General features: G+C 43.4%; 2 protein-coding genes across 2 annotated transcripts in view; both read right to left on the bottom strand.

The window, feature by feature from the left end:
* Nucleotides 1-22,714, bottom strand: part of THSD4 (thrombospondin type 1 domain containing 4) — a 654,719-nt gene extending 632,005 nt beyond the window's left edge. The window contains exon 1 of the mRNA XM_050967929.1: nt 22,516-22,714. The gene's annotated coding sequence lies outside the window, so the exon portion shown is untranslated. The remainder of the gene's footprint in view (nt 1-22,515) is intronic.
* Nucleotides 4,673-6,758, bottom strand: LOC127058279 (uncharacterized). The gene is made up of 2 exons (XM_050968008.1): nt 6,313-6,758; nt 4,673-5,579 (listed from the first exon to the last, which is right to left on the bottom strand). The coding sequence occupies exons 1-2, from the start codon at nt 6,503-6,505 to the stop codon at nt 5,050-5,052; spliced, it is 723 nt and encodes a 240-aa protein (XP_050823965.1). The 5' UTR covers nt 6,506-6,758; the 3' UTR covers nt 4,673-5,049.
* Nucleotides 22,715-22,949: the final 235 nt, after the last annotated feature.

Raw genomic sequence — 22,949 nt, 5'->3', positions numbered from 1 at the left:
CGCTGGCTCCCAGAGTCGAGGATTGGAGTGACCTAGCGGATCACTGGTCCAGATAACACCAGGGGAAAGGTCACACATGCCCCTTCTCCAGAAGATGGAAATACCAGGCTGTGAAGTGGGTGGATGCTAGTTCTCAGAGGAGCTAAGCTAAATTACCAAATGTGTATTTGGGATGAGAACCAAAGGTCCACCAGCCTCTTTAAAAATTTGAGCCATCTTATTAGAAAAACCTAACTAATTAACTGGCGGCATGTGTACCTGGAAATTCAAGTACAACATATGCCTGCACCACCATCAGCTAATTTTCAGGAGCAGCAACACCAGATATATCCAGTCAAAAGATAAAGACAAAGACAGTTTCTCTCTTTTTACAGTTTGGTTAAAATATGAAAATGCAGCTTCCTGCTCCAGACAGAAGCTCTCATTAAGGAGGGGGCGGGGGCAGGAGGCAAGCTGTATTTTCATATTTTAACCAAACTGTATGTACTAGTTCAGACTGCCCAAGTTGCCTTGATTATACTTCCGAGGGCCCAATCATCAGTTCTCACAATCTGGGAGTAAGGCAGCAGCAGTAGCAGTAAGCAGAGGCCAAAGAGGTTCAGGGGACTCGGGAAGGGAGCCATGTGTCTGTAGGTTAGATTTTTGAATGCTGCCCAAGTTGGTGGTGACCGCAAGTCATTATTTGGTGAAGTGTTTTAGTAGGCATCCATGTCATGTAGCCACTAAAACTGGCCCTCCACTGAGGACTGTCTCAGAAAAACCCAGGAGAAATCCGGCATGAAGAATGATGAGCCCTCTCATCCCTAAATCAGGGCTGGTGGACACTGACAAGGCAGTGTAAGGAGCTACTCCTGCTCTGTGGAAAAACAGAAGAATGTCCAGTGATGTTGAAACCCTGCCCTTTCCAGCTGGGGATTTTCAAAGGAAGAAGTTAAATGGGAGTTGGATGCTCAACACCATCGGGTGCCAGTGAAACAGTAACTAAAGATTCCCACTTTTCTACAGGAAAGTCCTATAGAATGAAACAGAAATTAACCCAATAGCGATCTCTAGGTATCACATAGGGTTCTATAGAAATTGATATAAAAACCTATGGGGCCCAATTCTAAGTCACTTAAACTGCTGGAACTTCATAAGCTTCAGCAGAATTCTCTCCAGTTTATACTGATGCAAATGGGATAAGAATCAGGCCCATAGAATTATCTGTGAAATTCTCTTACAAAATTCTGTGAGTTGGATTAAACATTTGAATGAGAATTTAATACGGCTTAGACACAAGGGTCATTTATTAAACAAGGAAAATAAAAATTCTTCCTCAGTACAGTTACAATCAAGACAATTCAGTGTTGCATTATTGGCATATCTACGTATAGACATAAAATTATGTTTACAGATGGATAGCACTGGGCCATGGCCAAATAAATATCCTGCTCCAATATGTTGAGACTGCCAGAGCAATGCACAGAGGTTCTGTAGTCTGCGGCACAGTACAATGAGCACCCCATTGTGACTCAATGGAGTGCCGCATTACAGAACACTGGCTTCCTGTGCTTTCTCCAATGGAAATTAGTATGGGCACAGATCCCAAAATAGCTCATTAAATCCTTTTCAACACAAGTTTTAGTGACAAATGTTTTATCACACGTTTCGGTACTGCCATAAGTGGCAAGGGGAGGAGGAGTGACACTAACAGCTAGTAGTTATTGATGTACATTTTGCACTAACCAATGTCCAGAAACTGTGACTGGGGTTCAAGTGGTAACTATTAAATAAGGGGAGCGCCTCTCCCCTTCAGTCCTCTCCCTTCAGTTAAGAAAGTCAGTGGCTTTATTTTGGCACCAAGAACCAAATTGCCCCACCAAATCCCATCTAAATCAAGCCCCACTTAAACCAAACTAGCACTGCTCGGACACTCTTGGAACTCAAATGCCATTAGAAGGACAAGTTGTGGCTTTAAGCCACAGTTCTATACTGAGGGTCAAGCAGAAGTCGACTACCTCAGTAGGAGCGCTCACAGATACTGTGCCCAACACAGGCACAGCACCATCAGAGGGGCAGAGCTGCTTGAGCCAGAACAGATCTTGCCACACCCTTTGAAGAGTAGCATGAGAGAGCATCCTGGAGTCATGAAAAGCCTCTGTGCAGGAGAGAAAGTAGAAGCTTCTTGTGCACCCATCTGGGGTAGACTTTAGGTACCACTGAAGAGATGATAAATGGCACATGAAATCTGTATTAACTTCAGGTCATCTAATACTGCAATACTATGGTAGTCAGATAAATCTTAAGTATGTCAATTCTGATTGAAATGCAGCTACAAGTCTGCTCCTAAAGAAATTCAAATTACCTAGTAATGAGTGATGTGTATTGCTTTTCATTTTTAAAAAAAATGTCAGTATAAAGATATGGAACAAACTCAGGATCGTGGACAGAATAGCAGCCAGTGGCATAGTTTATGCACATTTCCTGGCATTTTAGAGCTTGAACATGGCATTTTGAAACAAACAGACTTGTTGCAGAATATTGCTTAAGTTAATTAGTTAACGAAGAAGTAGTTTAATAAGTCAGTATGCTTGATGAGTTTCCAAATTCTTCCTCTTTAAAAAGTTGTCTGATCAGACTCCCCATATACTGCAACAAAATTACAACAAAAATATTTTGAAGATTTATGACTTTCTTTTATGTTCCTACAGAATGATAATGGATCTAATTAGAGGTCTGAAGAACACTGTGAAACCAAACAATCTATTGCAAAATTGTCAGAAGTCTCAGAAGAGGAAAATGAAGGGCTAAATGGATCTCAGAGCCACCTGCATGAGTGACAAAAAGTCTACTGAATGCTTGTGATGTCAAATTGCATGTGCATCGGCAGGTTGACTACATGCCAACAAATAATGTGAGTGCAATCAAGAATACCTATTTGAAGACTGCTCCATAGAGTTTTATTTATATAAGTAGCTTCTGCCCCATAACAAGCCTCAGGCCAACACTCCCAACATGACAAAATAGACACTGAATATCTTTATCCATGGAAATACAAAGTCTGGCAGGCCTGAGCTCACCAGTCTTACCAAAAAAAGTCTCTCCTCTGAATCAACAGGAAAGTATTTAGGAAATCAATATAGCAGAAGCATGTGTCAGAACTACTTTGCTGACCCTCTATCACCTAGAAAGCGGCTATTTAATCCTCAAGAAACCTATATTTGCACCTCTGCCCCTCACTGTTAAAGTGAGCAAGTTGAAACAGGAAGAGAAAAGAAAGGTTAAATTCCCTGGCAGCACTAAATAACAAGGATGGCAGAACAAGATAACATGCTCATTACTGGCTAAGGGTATGGCTACACTTACATTTGTGCAGCGCTGGGAGTTACAGCCGTGTTCGTACAGCTGTGTAGGGCCAGCGCTGCAGTGTGGCCACGCTGAAAGCTACCAGCGCTGCAGTGTGGCCACATTTGCAGCATTTGCAGCGCTGTTGGGAGTGGTGCATTGTGGGCAGCCATCCCACAGAGCACCTCATCCCATTTTGGCACTGTGGCTTGTGGGAAGGGGACGGAAGGGTGCGGGTCTTTCCGTTTCCTGTTCCAAAGCCCCGTGGTGCTTTGCTACACATTCCAAGCAGTTTGGCGCCATTGTGAGTCTGCAGCACGATTTCTGTTACAAATGGAGCCCGAGCTGCTGAGGACCTTGCTGATGAATGTTGCCAGCACATCACGCATGGCAGTGGAGCTATTCCTTCAGCTCCAAAGTGACAGTGAGGAGTCAGACGATGATATTGATTCGCCTGACGCGCAAGACACTAAATTGCTTGTGGCAGTAACGGACGTGCTCAGCACTGTGGAACGCCACCTTTGGGCTCGGGAAACTAGCACTGAGTGGTGGGATCACATCATCCTGCAAGCCTGGGATGACGAGCAGTGGCTGCAGAACTTTCAGATGAGAAAAGCCACTTTCATGGGACTGTGTGCTGAGCTCGCCCCTACCCTGCGGTGCAGGGACACAAGATTGAGAGCTGCCCTGCCAGTGGAGAAGCGGGTGGCTATTGCAATCTGGAAGCTGGCAACTCCAGACAGCTACCGATTGGTGGCGAACCAGTTTGGAGTGGGAAAGTCGACCGTTGAAAAAGTGTTGATGCAAGTTTGCACGGCCATTAATCGCACCCTGCTAAGAAGAACTGTGACTCTGGGGAACATGCAGGACATTGTGGTTGGCTTTGCACAAATGGGTTTCCCTAACTGTGGAGGGGCAATAGATGGGACGCATATTCCTATTCTGGCACCACCCCACCTGGCATCCGAGTACATTAATCGCAAGGGGTATTTCTCTGTGGTTCTCCAAGCACTTGTGGATCACCGTGGGCGTTTCACTGACATTTACTCAGGATGGCCTGGAAAGGTGCATGATGCACGCATCTTTCGGAACAGTGCCCTGTTCAGGAAGCTGATGGCCGGGACTTTTTTCCCAGACCGCAAGATCACAGTAGAGGACGTCGAAATGCCCATTGTGATCCTTGGAGACCCCGCTTACCCCTTAATGCCATGGCTCATGAAACCATATACAGGGAAGCTTGACAGGAGCAAGGACCGGTTCAACTACAGGCTGAGCCGGTGCAGAATGACTGTGGAGTGTGCTTTTGGCCATTTAAAAGCGTGCTGGAGGTGTCTCTACGGGAAGCTAGATTTGGGGGAAAGCAGCATCTTCGCTGTTATATCCGCGTGCTGTACCCTCCATAATATTTGTGAAGGGAAGGGTGAAACATTCAGTGAGGAATGGACCTCCGAGGTTCGACACCTAGAGGCTGAATTTGCACAGCCAGAGAGCAGGGCTACTAGAGAGGCCCAGCAAAGGGCTTCAAGGATTAGGGATGCCTTAAGGGAGCAATTTGAGGCTGAAAGCCAACAGTAATGTTTGGTGCCTTTGCTGTGCCCGTTTTTCCCTTGGGGTACAGTATTTCTCACTTTCTGCAATAATAAAAAATGTTTTATAAGCCAAGAAATCATTTATTCAAAATACAGTACATAAAAGGGCAGGGGGGTAGGGTGGTGGACTGTACATTCAGAGGTTTGAATATGTCCTGCTTGGATTGCTGTTCAATGCCTGCTGCACTTCAGGATTAATATGCTGCATCGTGATGGGGGTTGAGTGCATAGGGTAAGAGTTGTAGTTCTCAGGGCTGGTAGGTGAACGTACAGGTGTTAGGGGCAGCTGGTGGTGGTAAGAACCAGGCTGCTGGAGAAAGGTGTTTTGTGCAAACACTGGGGAACAAGGGAGAGAGCTTTGGGAGGGGTGGGAGTTACCACGGTACTGATCTGCCTGCATGGCTATGAGAGACTGCATACGGTCAGTTTGGCGAGCCAGGAGGCTTATCAGCTGCTTTGTGCTTTTCTTGGTAGCCAATTCCTTTCTCCTGCTCTGTGTTTGCCTCCACTCATGCATTTTCTCTCTCCAGTCCTGCAGCCTCTTACTGTCTCTGGCGTACTGATTCATAACTGCTTTGATCAAATCTTCTTTTGATTTTCTAGGATTTTTCCTCAAGTTCTGTAGTCTTCGCACAGGCGGTGATAGGGCTGGATTATTCAAGGACACTTAAAAAAACATAAATAAAAACATTTAATACAGAGGCTACATTGTTTATCATCACAGTGAAGGAGTTTGTAGACTTTTTGTAGCATCATTCCCACATACCTAACATAGCACAGAGAGGCCACGGCAGCAAAGGCATGGCGAGCAATGGGGTGAGTGTTTCTGCCGCGATTTCACCTGGGAAGGGGAACTGCCTGAGGGCTGCGGTTTCTGTGCATTGGGGAAAGCAGAGGGCAGATAGTTGGGGACCTGCAGTGGGGAAAGCAGAGGGCAGACAGTTGGAGACCTGCAGTGGGGAAAGCAGAGGGCAGACAGTTGGGGACCTGCACTGAACAATCATCACTACATTTTCAACAGGATTTTCTACTGCCAGATATTTCACTGCTGCGTGTTACCTGGGAAGAGAGGGAGGGTCTTCTTCAGCAATGTGGATTCCGCCCTGGCCCCTATGCAGCTTGCCTGTGTGCAGCAATGGTCCCCTTACCCCTCGCGGTACAGTGGCGCGGATGAGTTAGCCTGACCGGGACAAGGACCACGGTGGCTCTCCCTATAAACTTGGGCAAGCACATTGCCCATGCTCTGGCTGCAACTTTTGAAGAGATTACCGAGGCCGATTATGGAGACGTGATAGACCAAATCAATGGGCTATTCCACATTTAGGCATGCATGCAGGCAGCCATAACCCCCACCCTCCTCTCACAAAACATTGCCATCCTAAAAATAAAATCTGCTTACCGGGAACACGCTCCTCTGCTTCCTCTTCACCAACAAGTTCCAGCTGCTGCGACTGGCTAGCCTCCTCCTGGCTTGAGAAGAGCTCCTGGCTGCATGCCTCCTGGGACTCCGGGGTGTCTCCCTCCACCCCAGTAGCCTCACTCTCGGCTTCCTCTACACCCTCCCCCACTTCTCCCTGCTCTGAACTCTCCATCGTGCTCCTCGGATTGGCAGTGGGGTCACACCCAAGTACGGCATCCAGCTCCTTGTAAAAACGGCAGGTTGTGGGGGCAGCTCCTGAGCGGCGGTTTCCCTCACGGGCTTTGCAATAGGCACTCTGCAGCTCCTTTACTTTTACCCTGCACTGCAACGCGTCCCGTTCATGGCCCCTTAGCAGCAAGAACTTTGATATCTGCCCATAGGTATCATAATTTCTATGGCTGGAGCGCAGCTGTGATTGCACAGCTTCCTCACCCCAAACACTGATGAGGTTCTGCAGCTCTGAAGTGTTCTATGCTGGGGCTCATTTGGGGCACGGAGGCATGGTCAGTGATTGATTGATTGATTGCACTCCACACCTGGCTGAGCAAACAGGAAGGGGATTTTTAAAATTCCCGGGGCATTTAAAGGGCGGGTCACCTGACCCCAGGGCAGTGGAGTGTGAAACGATGAGCAGAGTGGCTGAAAAGGTATGCTGGGATACCTCCTAATACCCTGGAGGCCAATAAAAGCGCTTTTGGTGTCCACACTTGATGACCAGTGCTGCATCACCAGCGCTGGAATCGCTACACCCCAGGCAGACCAGGTGTACAGCCAGCGCTGCAACCAGGGAGTTGCAGCGCTGGCCGTGCTTTGCAAGTGTGGACACAGAGTGAGTTGCAGCGCTGTAACCCCATCACCAGCGCTGCAACTCTCCAGTGTAGCCATGGCCTAAAAAAGAGAAAGGAAGAGACAGTATAGTATTTAAGGCAGCCTGGGATATATTTAAGGCACAGAATTTGCACATCTGCAAAGAGAGGGCCAAACTGTGTTCTCAGTTGCACCAATGTAAGCCTGGAGTGATATCTGTGGACATTTTCAGTGCATAGTTCTCATTCTGGTGCAGGCTTGAAACAGAAGAGCTGCTCCTGGTACCATTCATCCCTGGCTTATACCTGCATTCTGACCTTTACAACCAAGATGCGATCTCATCTGATGTGAAGGCTCACACTGTTTATTCCTATCCTGTTAGTGTCTGAGTGTCTGGGAAAAGATTTTAAACACACCCAGATTTTGGTTCACTGCTGTGCTTTGTGCACTCAATATTCCTATCATTTTAAATGTAAACTACACTGAGTGTTACAATCCTGTGGGGGCTTAGACACAAAAATATAGATAACCTTGTGTTGAGACTCTCAAGTTATCAGTCATCAGGGCTAAAAAGTTTTACAAGCTGAATATTAAAGTCTCCCTCTTTGGAAAGAGGTTGTCTGAAGCTGCTGTCCAGGACCCTGAGGAAAATGAGTTGATGGTCTTAGCTGGAATAGTGGACAAAACAGTCACATCACAAACCCACCACCAAACATTGGCACTAGAGTGACCAGATGTCCTGATATTTGGGGCTTTTTCTTATATAGGTGCCTATTACCCACCACTCCCATCCCAATTTTTCACACTTGCTATCTGGTCACCCTAATTGGTACCCTTATTGGTAGTCTCAATAAAGAAGCTAAGAAATGAATGGGCCATGAAGCCTAAACTCCACTTTAAGCCCCAGTTGTTGTCCTTTCCAGATCAGATTTTAGTCCTGAGATTCTCCCTAACTCTATAAGTAAATTTCCCTTGACTTCAGAGGGAGTTTGCCTGGTGGTATATCCAAAGTTGGAACCTTAGAATTGGCTAAATAGCAGCATGGTCAATTCAAACCAACCCGGGATCACTCAATTGGAACCCTCATCTGCAAAGCCAAGATGCAGTCTATACACTACAAACTCATATGCTGCATAAATTGCATGGGCAGAGTAGGCTGATGAGGGAAAATAATAAGCAATGAGTCCAGAACTACTGGATGTGCTTGTGAAAAGATTTAGGCTGATGGACGTTTCCGATAACTGACAGGGGAAACCCAAAGTGAGCTTTGGTCATGGGCGCAATAAAAATGGGAAACATTCTGATCCTCCAAGTTATTATCCCCACACATCTTTCTGTCAGCACGAGGTTGCCTGTCTTCAGCATCATCTTGCACTACAACATAATCAGTAAATATTACACCAAGCCTTGTGGGGCCCTGAAGCTACAAGCTTAACAGCACTGTCCTGAATAGTAGAACTGCCATGCCTATGTTACTGGAGAGACAAGACAGGTGAAGTAACAGGTGACGTAACAGGTGAAGTAATCGCTTTTATTGGACCAACTTCTGTTGGTGAGACAGGACCTGAAGAAAATCTTTTGAGTCACACATAGCTTGTCTCTCCGACCAACAGAAGTTGGTGCAATAACAGATATTATCTCACCCACCTTGTCTCTTTAATATCCTGGAACTGACATGGCTACAGCTACACTGCATACATGCCTATGTTCTAACTCAGGGGTAGGCAACCTATGGCACACGTGCCAAAGGCGGCACACGAGCTATTTTCAGTGGCACTCCCACTGCCTGGGTCCTGGCCACCAATCGGGGGCCTCTTTATCTTAAATTTAATTTTAAATGAATCTTCTTAAACATTTTAAAATCCTTATTTACTTTACATACAACAATAGTTTAGTTATATATTAAAGACATAAAAAGAGGCCTTCTAAAAACGTTAAAACGTATTTCCAGCACATGAAACCTTAAATTGGAGTGAATAAATGAAGACTTGGCACACCACTTCTGAAAGCTTGTCGACCCCTGTTCTAACTGTTGAAGAGAGAGAGATTCTTAGGGCCTCATCCAAAGTCAATTGACTTCAACAAGTCTTGATCAGAACCTTATCCTTCTGTGCTAGTAATGGAGTATCTTTTATAAGCACTCAATTCACTAATTATAAAAAGTTAGTTTCTTTGGAGAACGAAATGCTGCTCCTCACTAAATTTAGCAGTTCCATGTGTGGAACAGAAACAAAAATTAAAAAGTCTTAGCTTATTTCATTCAACCTTCAATAAAAATATGTAGCTTAAATCTGGATTCTCCTTCCTTCTTACATTATCACTGGGCAAAGCTGCTTAGTTCACTAATTTAAGTGCTAGTGACTGTAAAAGAATATAAATCCAAAATACAGGATTACACCAGCATTTTCACATGCTGAAATTACAAAAACGTACAGAGGTAACTTAAGATCAGTTCAGATAACAAGGTAGTCAGAGGGACTTCACCATATGTTCTGGTAAAATTGATGACTTGCCATTGAGACAAGATGTATTATTAAACTCAAGAGATTTGTGATATTAAGTGCAATTTAAATGGACATCATCTATTTACATTAAAAAATGTCTCTCGTAAAGGGAAGGTAAATATTATGTAGTGTCTCTGGAGGATGCATTCCTATATGAATTTTAAAAATATTTTAACAGACTGAGGACTAGTATAAAGGTTATTACTGTATTCACTGATTTTGAGGCCAGAAGAGATCATTAAATCATCTAATCTGCACTCAATTATAACCCAGGCCATAGAATTATCATATTTAATGAAGTATTAGTCTCTCTCTCTCTCTCTCTCTCTCTCTCTCTCTCTATATATATATATATATATATAAAATAAAAATCTGACAGTCCTGAAAATCAACTTGGACACCTCGTGTAGATTTTAAAATCTGAAATTTGCCCCTCCTTTCTTTTAAAAGGGAGGTAAAGCATATCATCCATGGCAGACATATATACTTTGATACTGGATATCTCAGCGTGGTGGGTGTCCAACTTGAGACACCATGGGCCACTGAAAAGAAAAATTGCACAATGGATGCACGACTGTTCTTGAGGAATTACAAACTGGAGAGATGGCCCTTTCTTATGTTCATCTTTCTTTTCCAGCACAGTGGAAAGTCTCATGCTTGCCTTAACCAGGGCTTTGCACTGGGCTGAGTTTTGCTGTTCCCTTTCTTGCAAATTCAAGAAGTTCCTCATTTAATAAATTGAGAATCCCCTTTCTTCAGTTGTATATAGATGAGTATTTTGCCTGCAGTTTCAACTGATGGCAGGTGAGGGTCACTGCTCTGTAATAATTTGCCCTTGAGCACAAACTAGTTCAACATCTGCCAACAACTGACCTCTTTTTCACCTGACACAATCCAGGGCCCTATTCAGAACCTCTCACACAATACTTAAGAAAAGCTATTGAAATCCCTGGCAGTTTTGCACGAGTATGGAGTTCTGCAAAAGGCCCTAAATTATGTGTAGTGGTGGAGGCTACTGCATTGTGGATAATTTAGAAATGCTGGTTTAGTTTCAGGATTTATTGTATCTTAAAAGGAGAACTGAGGGGTCCAAGTTGATTTTTGTGTTTGACCCAAACTTGCAGGACTGTCAGATTTTTTTAAGATCCGAAATTTGCCACTCCCACCACACTGAGGCACCCAGGACCAAAGGTGAAAATTTTGGGGGTACTTTTCCTGCCACCTCACTTACTGAAGCTCATTTACAGAGTTTGTTGATAACTGTGTATACTGATTTAACAAAAGTCAGAAGAAAGCTGGTCATAATACCAGTGACACAGGAGCTTTCATTTCAACCCATGCAATAGCAGTTTGGGAAAAGGGGCATGTGAAAGCAGAAATGTGAAATACTGCCAGAACCAGCATAACCAATGTACTTAAGGAAACTTAGTTTGTGGATCAACGACCCCCTTAATTGTAATGGCTCTTTGGGAGCTGTTAAAGATCTACTGGATCAATACAGGTGCTGCACATGCACAGTAAACTTGCGTATCTAAACCCCATCTTTGTGAAATCTCCATTAGGAGAAACAGAAACTACTGAACATTATTGTAAGTCCTGGTTTCTGAAAAGAGTCTTTTGAAATCATGTTTTTGTTTTAAACTCTTAGTCACAGGTAAATATTCAAAAGAAGTTAAACCAATCTCAGACCCTGAGTACAGAAGTAGCATCGTACAACTTTCTAAGATTTTTTTCCATACCTCAATCATTCAAAATTGCCAAATGGATTTTTTTCAAATTATGTTAAAACACAGACTCAAACTGTGCTCCCATGCAGAGTACTGCTGTGCTAAGCATCAGCCAACAGCAGATCTGAGCAGACAGGATATAAGCTCGGCAATGATGATGGTTAGAGATAATTAACTAGAGCAGCGTTGTCAGCACCACTGTAATAAATCAAGGCCTGAGCCTGCAACAGTCTAGATCTCCCCTGCATGGTGCTGAGTGCTCCCAACCCCCTGACCCCAACAAGAGTGCTCAGCACCTCACTGGATTGAACCCCTAACCTGTAGGCTAGCAAAGAATAATAAAAATCTAACTTTTGCTGAGCAACATGGATTAACAGTTAAAAGCAATAATAGTAACACTAAGGAGTAAAGGAAATTGCATTTTAATGGTCAGGTATTACTACACGATCAATACTGACATTCATCCAGGTCTAGAAAAAAAAAGCACAGTATTTCTTTGGCACAATATTTCTTTGGCTGCCAAACCTGAACAGTACTAGCGACCTAAGAGTTAATAGTTAATTTCCTTTTTTCTTTTAAGTCATAATCTCCTTGGTGCTCTAGCTGAATGTTTAAATTCCATGTATAGACCCAAAGGGGTCACAGCAAACAGGTTTACCCGCTGTTCCACGTTCATTTATCCAGTGCACTATTCCATGGGACTAGAGAAATATTAGATACAGTTTTCACTGCTGCCAGATTCAATAATTGAGTCCATCCTGTAGGATATCCTGACTTTTGGGCAGCTTATGGAATGTCATTTTATTATAATTACTTGGCGTGGGACTGGACACCTGATTTCTCTTATCTTTAATCTGCCTATTTGGTTGGCTAAGAAAAAAAAAACAATCACACTGTATATCTTATAGACAAAACAATACCTAAATAAAAATACAATTGATGTATATGACCACCACCTTGGCAACTTCAAAAAAATACAACTGACGCAATGGGCATTGCCATGAGAAAGAACTGGAAATCAGAAAGTTTCAGAGTTATCTTCAAGTAAATTCTCACTGGTTTTTGTACAAAAAAAAATTAATATTCAGAGGCAGATTCTGCCACTGACATAATTAATGGGACTGCTCAACAAGGTAGCTATTACTCAGCACAAGTACAAGGGAGTAGAATCTGGTCCTTAGCAAACTTCAATTCAAGATGGGCTAGATTGCAATACTCCTATTCATGCTAAGTAGTACCTTACTCTGTGAGTATCCAACCTCCCGTGCACTGCTCAGGTAATAATTCAGCATGAGTTGAACATCAGGCATTGATGGGAGAGACAGTCACCGTGCGAGATACTGGAACAGGTGCTCATATGGATTTTAAAGGATTTTTAAGACAATTTTAGATGTCTTTTTTTTAAAAAAATAAGACCCCACAGAATTGCTGACCTCACACTATGCCATAAATTTTTAAATACAGTCTTAGTTAACTATTTAGCTATTATAGACCCAATACTGAAATCCTTATGCTTGTAAGTGATCTTAAGCTTACACTAGTCCAAATGCAGTCAGTGGGAGTGTTGCCTGAGTAAGAATCGTAAATATTAGGGTACCTAGCTGAAGTTTTCCCCTGTACGAGAGAACACTACCATAGCCCTGCATCTGCATGGATGCAGCAGAGTGAGGGGTTGATGTCAGCTGGCATGCTGAAGGGAGTGCATGGAGTGTTCATCAACCAGTAGTCATCACGAAGAAAATCTTTTTAAAACAGCTACATTGACCCCTTCCCTTCCCAAACCTCTGGCAGTGGGAGCCAGGAATACATCCATTTAGGACAGAGGCATATTGGAGGACGGTGAGCTACCGTGCAACTTGTATTTCCCTAAAGCTCTTTTCTCTTCATCGAGGTCCCATTCACCCAGATTTCTCTGCTGAACTTTGTTCTTTGTCCTCTGCTGTTAAAGTGATCCCCAGATGTGGGTTCCACAGCAAAGGAGAGGTCAGCAAGTGCAGAAGTTTAACCATTCAGTATTATAATATGTACCATCAGATTTAATAGCAGCCATGTCTTATTAACAGCAGGGTTTTTAGAAGTCCAGGAAGCATCTGAAGAACTGAACAAAATCAGAAAGTGAACTAAACCAAGGAGCAGTAGAAAATCCAGCACCTTACAAAATAGTATTACACTGTCCAGTTACAGAGCCCCATGGGTTACATGGAGTTATACACGATTAACATCTTTATTAAAAAGAGAGTGCGGGGGGGAAATCTCAGAAGGCTGCAATTCCTTTCTACTCTTATTGCAAGGCAAAATTCACCTCTACGCAGAGGACAACTGTAAAGCTTGTTCTCTGGTTAAGCTCTTGCATAGGGACGAATTTCTCCCAGAATTGCCAGCTCTCAAGAGTTTAATCACAAGTATCGCAATATTTAGAGATTTTCTGGAAGAACCACCTCCTGGAGCCCTGGATGACATCACCATACCAGCTTTCATTACAGGAGTAAGTTTTCTCTGAAGCTATGAGGGTTAGAGAGTTTGATCAACAACAACACTAAGGGCTCAAAAAACTATAAAGCAAAATGTATTATTTAAAATCTCAAGATCTGAGGCGACTAACATGACTTTTTATGCATGGTGTTGGCAGTACTGCACAGTAATAAATTAGTAGTGAAGCAATAGCAGAGCAGGGCCTCAGAAGTGTCTATATGGCGACATCTGTCATCTCACTAGAAACCTTTATTTTGAGAGATTTAAGACTCCAAACAAACCACAGAGACTTGCTTTCTGTCTCACTAGCACACATACATTTCTCTCTATAAATAAGTGTAAACAGAACAGTTTGCTAGCATATAAGATGCAGGGGCACTACCCAGTTGTGGCAAACAAGGGGTTAACACCTCTCCCATTGCACAGATAGTCCCTTGTGCTGGGGTAACAAGAGAGTTGAATACCTTTGAGTCAGGAGAACTCCAAACCCAAGTCTCTTTAGACACAGCTCATCTCCAAGGTGGGGAGTTTGTCCATTTACTTTCTGATCATTTTTTTTTATTATTATTGTTTTCATGCTGTAAATACTAAAGGGAGCTCCAGAGATTTATGCCATCGGAGAATCCAGCCCTAATGCTGGAGGAGAACATGACTTTGTTGTCTACATCTCTTTGTTCTATCAAGTCATTCCACCAGTTTGTATCACCCGATTAGTAATCACAAAGTGTGTTTTTAATTTGGCTCTGACAGTTACTTTTCCAGCAAAACAGAAGTATCCCATGTGCTAGCAGAAAGAGGACACAAGTGTAATTACTACCTTCCATGCCTGGGTAAGGACACCCACAGGCTGACAATCTGTAGAGGAGTGTTTGAAGTTCTGATACACTGTGTAGAAGAACCTTAATTTTCAGTTTCTATTTTGTTTAAGAAGTTTCCCATAAATTTGTGTTTATAACAAAAATTAAAAAAAAATTAGAAAAATCAGTGAAAAAATAACTTCAGTTTTAGGGGGACAGGAAGACAGAAAAAAGCAACAAATAGGGAAAAATTAAAGTATTGAAAGTAAAAAAGTATTTAAGTAAAAGCAATTTAATGATGTGGTTTTTTTCATGGAGTGCACATTAACAAAACGTACACATATGCACACACGTGTATCTTCCGCTATGTTGCTTTACTTTAACAGGCAGCCTTGCATTAATACTTAGACTAATTTATTAACATAAATACATCTACCTAATATATGAAAATATTGATTGTAATAAGAAAATTCAATACATGAGTGGTCCAAATTTGGGTGAAAAATTAATAAAGTCCGAACAATGACTTTTGTAAAACTTGGGGATTGTTAAGTTAAAAACAAATCTGTAAAACACAAAAATGAATGCCACAAACCAAGCACTGTTCCTTTTCATTGTTACCGTTTCCTTTCCTACATCATGCATTTAGGGCTTGATCCAAAAGCCATTCAAGTCAATGGAAAAGCTCCCATTGACTTCAATGGGCTTTGGATCAGGCCCTTACAGAAAATAGATTGTTTTCTCTGTGTCTGTGGGAGCCACTAAGAATTTACAGAAGTAATTTTTTTAAAACCTGACTTTCCACATAAGGGATATGGAATCTTCCTGTTAACAGAATATCCAAAATAAATACAGGAATGGGATCCCAAAAGGTAGCAGCACAGAACCGCCAGGCTCATGTCAAATAGCCAAAAGGCAAGTGCTAAAGCTGCAATTTCAAAAAAAGACATTAATAAATCCAAAGGACACACACTGTATCATGTGATTTATTTATACATTAAAAGAATTTGCATTATAGTTTTGATGCCTAATATACTTCTCATGTGAATACATTAAAACACTAGTCAGTAAATATTAATATCTCTCTGGAATATTAATTAATATTTGGAATATTAATATCCAATATGGGGAACAGAGAAAGAGGCTACATGACTTGATCAAGGCCACAGAGCAAGTCAGTGACAGTGTTGAAAAGTAAAAGCCCAACTCCTGACAGCCAAGCCGAGCATCTAGCCAATATTGCCTATTTACAATGATCATTCATGCCCAGTTTGCACTGCACTGTAACATCTCAAGTACAACGCTTGCCATTAAGAAGTCAAACGCTTGCCAGCAGTTACCACTACTTGGTATCTCCAGCTGCTACTACGTGGTAGAGGTTGGCAAGTGTTGATGGTTTAATGGCCGTCACTGCCAAGCTTATTAATACTGACCAGAGCTCCAAGAATGCCACAATTCTGCAGCTGTAGAAGCCAATGTAGAAGTGGGTGCCTTTCCAGCCTTAAATTCACAGGGCCCCAAAAGCAAAATCATCTTGGTTTTCTGTTGGCAGCTTTGGAGCACAATGCTGGGCAGAGGGAGTGCAAGGGCAAGTGCATTAACCACTGGATTGCCAATGTCAGTCAAAATTGGAAGAGGAACTGTGATGGTTCTCAGGAGACCCAGGACTGCAAGTCACCTTGTTGCCCCTTGTCTCTAGCGAGAGGGAGTCTTGCCTTTGGTACCTGGGTGTCAGCTCCCTAACACTGCCAGCCACTCAGCCACGCAAGCACGGTCGTCCGGGCTATGTCAGTCCTGTCTTTGCCTTGCAGGTTAACAAGAAGTGCACCCCAATCCCCTTGAATCAGTCCCCTGTGATCTCCAGCCCAACACTGGCTGCTACTCAGAAATCTCAGATCCTCTGCTCCCAAAGGAGCCATGTACTCCAGTTTAACCTTAAATCACTGCCCCTGTAGAACACACAGCACTTACACATACTCATAACAAAACATAAGAAGGTTTATTTAAGAAATAATAGAGGTTCCACTAGAAACAAGAGTGACTAATAGAAATAGATGGTTACAATACAAAACAAAAATCATAAAATGTAAAACTAGGGCCTACACTTATTTCCTATGTAATAAAGTAGGTTTTCCTCCCACCCGCCCTCCCAAGTTCAGTCTGTCGGAGAGCTGGCTGGCCCCCCCAGGAACCAGGACTCAATCTTTCATGAAACATACCACTCAACAAGATGTCTCCTCAGTGAATGGATGCAGAGCATCTGTCTCTACCCTATGATACACTGAATCTGTTTTTTGTCCTTATTCACAGACAGGGTGATCCCCTGTCTAGTATAATGCTCCTTTTTACCTCCAAGTGGTTTTAATGTTGATAGTACATCTTTGATGGTTTTCCATTGACTTTTCTGTGTTTTTGTGATAGTGGGAAATCGGCTAGTTGGGGAGGGATGACAACTCCCTCCCACTTGAATGGGCTGTCACAGACACATACGATTGGCTTATGACATCACTTTCACTTCAAGACCATAAGGGCATAATTTTTCAATAGAGTTAAATTATTCCTAAAATATTACTGGTACACACATCTCACAACAATCATGTGTGTTGACAAGAGATATGCACATGCAACCTTTCATGGATAAATACCATGGATAAATATCAGGTGTAGTGAGTTTGTCAGCTCTGAGACAAGAGTTGCTTCTAAAGAACAGTGAACACTTTGCCCGTTGGCACCAATGGGCCCTCTGTTTACCAAGTTTAGTATACAGTTCCTTTCCCAGCCCTAAAGAAGAGTTCTGTGTGGCTCAAACAATATAGTTCTTTCCGTTCCCTGCAATGGGCCTTGGATTGGAACGCAGGGTGGGGCAGGGCATTGCAGTGCTGTGTAGGCAAGTATTTCCACCTTTTGCCAGATATCGCAAGCCAGATGAGTTTTGGAGTCCTGGAGACTGAAGTTCCTATTTACCTTTGTTTTTTCTCTCCTCTCTTTTTTTTTGAGAAAAAAAACAAGCCAGGGAAGTTCTATTAGACAACTAGGTTAAAGGAATGATTAGGTTACTAGGGTAAGAGCATAAAAAAAAAAAAAAAAAGGAAATGCCAAAGCATAGGATACAAAGCCAGAGCCTTAGGCAGTATTAAAAAACACCACCACGCGCACATTGGTGTAAATGAGTAAACTGAGCCACATCGATTTACACCAGTTGAGGATATAGCTAAAGGGCCTTAATTATATAATATTTCTCAGTATAACATAACACCATAATTTTTTTCTACAACCTCATGACAGATACGTGCAGGATGAGCAGATGCCCTGATTTTATAGGGACAGTCTCGATACTTGAAACTTTGTCTTATATATGCTCCTATTCCGCCCACCCCACCCCTATCCCAACACACTTGCTATCTGGTCACCCTAGTAAGTGTCATTTTCTAGCATCCTGCGCTGGCTCACATGCCAGAGAAACAGTCCAGGGAAGTCATTCAGATGAGAAGTACACAATAAACCGCTTGTACACAACATCCGACAGGCTAACTATATAGCCTAGAGCAGTGGTTTCCAGACTGAGGTTTGTGGGAAAAATTCCCTAATGGTGGACAGAGCTATCCCTAGCGGGGCAGCTCCAGGCCCCAGCACGCCAAGCACGTGCTTGGGGTGGCAAGCCGCAGGGGGCGCTCTGCCAGCACCGCGAGGGCGGCAGGCAGGCTGCCTTCGGCAGCCTGCCTGAGGAGGGTCCGCTGGTCCCACGGCTTTGGTGGACCTCCTGCAGGTGTCCCTGTGGAGGGTCCACTGGTCCTGTGGCTTCAGTGGACCACCTGCAGGTACACCTGTGAGAGGTCCGCCAAAGCCACGGGACCAGCAGACCCTCAGCAGGGAAACCGCCGGAAGCAGCCTGCCATGCTTGGGGCAGCAAAATCCCTAGAGCCGCCCCTGGTCCCTAGGGACCCGGACCCCGGTCACCATGGGGCCAGGAGCCCAGAGCCCCTGGACTTCCAAGAGCTAAGCAGATCAAAGCAAGGATATCTATCACACTGAGGAGATTTAAACTTCAAGACTCCTTATAAGAAATGGAAAGGGAGGTGGATATTTTTTGCTGTTTTTTAAATTAAATAGGCAGCTAGTATAGTTTTTAAAATTATGAAGAACAAATTAAGCTGTGTTGTAATGTGCATTGTTTGCCTGGACTGCTCAAGACCTGAATGCTTATGTAGGAGGAACTCTTTAAGTTGGCTTCGTAAATACCTTCATGCTGGTTTCACATCTGATGCTCCTTGATGAAACATAACAGCCTTGTCTTATAACAGGCTTACTCAAAGTGATACAAGCTACAAAAGTGAGATCTTGGAAGAGTATTGCCATTTTCATAATGGAATAAAAATACTGTAATGATAAATAATAATAAATAGTGTGTAATAAGCATGTCATCAAAACAAATTTTATATTTCCAAGATCACTGCTTTTAATTTATACTCAGGTAAAGGAAAAAATCTCTGGAAATATTCATTTTTAGTAGGGGGTTCACGAGATTTGACATTTTAGTGAAAGGGGTTCACAGGTTGTGAAAGTTTGGGAACCACTGGCCTATAGGAATCAGCTGGCATATATAGCCACTAAATTCACAGCCAAATTAACTTCATAGTTAAGTGACTCATCGCCTCATTTGCACTTATGGCAGGCTATGCTGTCGTTTGAAAAGAAAATTGTTCAGACACATATATGAAAAGCCTTGCGCTCTCACAGGTAAGTTTTCAAGCTTGTTAAGATGCAATGGAACATTACGAGGATGACAGGAGTGAAGTATAAAAGAATGAAAAGTTACAAAATGTTACATATGCATCTAAGGTGACAGAAAAGATACTGTCAGACAGAATACTGATTAGATGGAACACTGGTCTCAGCCAATATGACAATTATCTTCCTATGAGAACAGCATTTTCTCTATTTGCCAAAATTGATGGCCTTACATAATTAAAGCCTATGACAATAGTGCAGAAGCCATTGTTAAAGTTGCACATGCACACTTGATTTTAAGCACTTACCTACCCAAATTTAATGTTCTCTGAGGGCCTGTTCCAAAACCCTGGGTAGTCTTGAGTTCAGTGGACTTTGCATCAGGCCCTTAATGCAGGGGACTTCTGGCAGAATTTTTGTTTAAATGCAGAGCCTAATCCCACACTCCATTGCTCATCTCCACTGGGATCACAGGGCCTACACCACCACAAAACCAGTGTAATGGAGTGGAGGATTGGGCCCAAAATGATGAGAGCAGATAAACTGTTATTTTCAACATCTCCAGAGTTACTCTCTTGGGCCACTTCCAAGTCTTCCAAAGGGTTCATGTCTCTTTTTTTTATTGTAGCTTTTGGTTTTAATTGACAGCAGGTTTAAAAAAAAGACACAGTTATCCATGTTCTCTAACGCAAAATGTTTTATACTCCCATCATAAAACTCAGTACTGCACACCAGTAACCCTAATTAATTTTCTGCAACTAAAGCAACTGTTGTGAGCAAACCTGTTGTGTGAAGTAGGAAAAGAGAAAAAAAAACTACAATACATAGCTAGTGCAAACACTATTCAGCATTTTGATGCCAAAGGAACTACTCCAGATTTAAGTCAGTGTAAATAAGAGCAAGATTTGATCTGTTCCTAAAACCTAACTAGCAAGACTCAGGGGCCAGATTAAAGCATTAGGTTCTCAGGTAAGTGTGCTGGGTATTCTGACCATACTTGGGTTTGAGGTATCTTATATGTGCCTTAAGTCAGAACAGCTTGTCTAGTCTTTCTAGCCCCCTGATACTTGTTATTTTATGGCATTTTTTCCTTGAAGGATATCTTTTTTTCACTGAAGACACTCACTCTCAGGGCATACTTTAGAGAATCAGGATTTCAACTCTATTGTTACAACAGAATATTTGAAGTTTTCACAAGCCCGCTCCCCTCCCCTCCCCTCCTCTCCCCTCCCAAAAAAGAAAGAAAGAAAGAAAAGAGTCAAGCATTACAAAAGTCTGGATAATGTCACCATTTTTAGCTTTCATTTTGAATCCTTGATGATATCTAAAAGACCTGGAATCATATCCATCACCAGACCTTGTGCCAGGAAGAACTCCAGGTTGGCAGAAACGTGTACCATAGGACTGATGGACCAGTTAGGTGAGTAAGAGTGCACTGATGGTACCATGGTCAGCAATAAACTCAGCAAAGCACTGGTCTCTTCCAGTGCATTCTCTTGTCACTGAACACAAAACAGGGACAAGAGCACTGTGCATACAAGACTTGTGGGATGTCGGAAGATAATAAGCACTGGCTTCTTTCATCCACAGAATTGTGTAATTGTGCTATGCTTGAGACACTAGCAAAATTAAGTGATACTATTCTTCAATCCAAAGAACAAAGTCTTATAAGTAGAGGGATGCATAGAAAACAATGATGATTTCTACTATTTCTGCTGAGAGTTCATATCACCACAGTGACTATTTAATTCTGCCATGTCAGACCTGAAACTTCTTCAGACTAAAGGAAAAATTTATATTTTTAGCAAAGGATATGTTAATTTAAGGGCTTTTTATTTAAAAAAGTGGCCTGGAGAAAAGGACTATGGCAATGTCATTTGTGAAACACTCATCCCAATGGTAACAGTGAGCCAGATTCTACAGTACAGTTTACTCCATGCTGCTGGCATAATCTGTCTCAGAGGAGATCACTCAGGGAGTGTAAAGAGGTTCCTCTGGTGCTGTAGAGCTGGAGGAGTGACTTACACCACTTGTCCTTGCTGCTAAATACTTGTCTCCCAGGAGTATAGTCATTATTTAAGTTTATACGTGTCAATTATAGTGCAGCCAGAGGAAAAGTGGCATTTTGAGATGTTTCTATACTACCCCAATCCTGCACTGAATTTTCAGCCCCCTGGAGCCACTACAGCTCCATGTAAATTGTAGCAACTCATAGGCTGTTCTAGCACAGTTTCCAGGGATCAGCCTGGCACAGCACAGCATCAGGGGAGTACAATAGGGAGCTGCAAGACACCCACCCACCCTTCCCAATTTGCACACTGCATCAAGCTGGACCCCTGGATATGGCCCAACATGTCTATTACCAAACTGAAGAGATCACGGTCACTGGCTCTTCATCCTCCATAAAAATAACTAACTTTTTCCCCTTAACCTCTTGTACAAAATCCTCTGGAATGAGCTCTTGGGTTATCTAGATGGGACAAATTCCAAAACAAGAAGAGGCTCCCTCTTCCTTACATACTATGATTACAACCACCCCGGGGTTAGTCAGTGTGAAGGGGAAAGCAGCTCTGAAATGGTTCCTTATGGGAAAAGAATCAAGTAACAATAAAAGAAGGGCCAGGAACTCCCCAGATGAGATCAGAAATGTGTCAAGACAGAACGCCTTCAAAGCTATAAATCACGTGATCTGAGATTCACTAACCTACAGGGCAGGATCACATTAGCCTGCTAGCAGACCAGGACTCTGTGCCATCCGTTGGGGGACAGCAAGGGGGCCTGAAGAGCGATGCAGATTGGGAGACAGGGGTGCTGAATAGTCACTTACGCCCCGTGGGGCCCAACAACTGGCCAATTTCCCCTCGGAACTGTGAATATACAACGTGTCCCACAGAGGCAAACTCCAGCCTCAGCACCTGTGGCTCTCAGCAGCCCTTCAAACCACCACCAGAGAGACACGTTCAGCGCGTTACCAAGAGGGAAATGACACCCCGTACGCACCGGCTAAAGCCTCTCAGATCAAAAGCACCAGGTCACTCTCCGATCCAAGTGACCTGCCTCTCTCCTCTCCCATTCCCGCGGCTGGAGTGGGGGGATCCCTGCAGCGGGGCAGGGCTGGAGACCTGCTGGAGCAAGCAGAGCGGGTACCTTGTCAGTGTCCCTAGGAGTTCACGTCCAGTCCCCCCACGGTGAGGACCCCTCTGTGCTGCTGATGCAAAGCCTGGTGCCCAAGCAGCCTCAGTCCATGGAGAGCAGCGGGGAGCCCAGTGCATAGCCAGGCAGCGGCTGCTGGAAACCCCTGCGGGATCCGACGCAGGTTCCCAGGCTGCAGGGAAAGCGCCTCTCTCGCGGGCGCCCTTCCTCGCTCCCTTTTCCCTGCTGCCTGAATGGGCAGAGAAACACAATCAGCGGCTGACGAGCTGCTGCCCCTGCTGCCACCCGGCGGCTCTTCTGGAGAATAGCATCTCGCGCTCAGCTCACTACCGTTCCCTCGGCATAGGCTGAAACTACTTAGTTACCACCAACCTTGGCCATTTAACAGACTGCAAGTCAGAGCCAGGCAGCGCCTCGTTATCTCTCCC

This window comes from Gopherus flavomarginatus, chromosome 9 (genome assembly GCF_025201925.1).
Source record: "Gopherus flavomarginatus isolate rGopFla2 chromosome 9, rGopFla2.mat.asm, whole genome shotgun sequence".
NCBI classification, from domain to species: domain Eukaryota; kingdom Metazoa; phylum Chordata; order Testudines; family Testudinidae; genus Gopherus; species Gopherus flavomarginatus.
The sequence above is the reverse complement of the archived record's forward strand: the minus strand, read 5'-3'. Positions and strand labels throughout refer to the sequence as shown.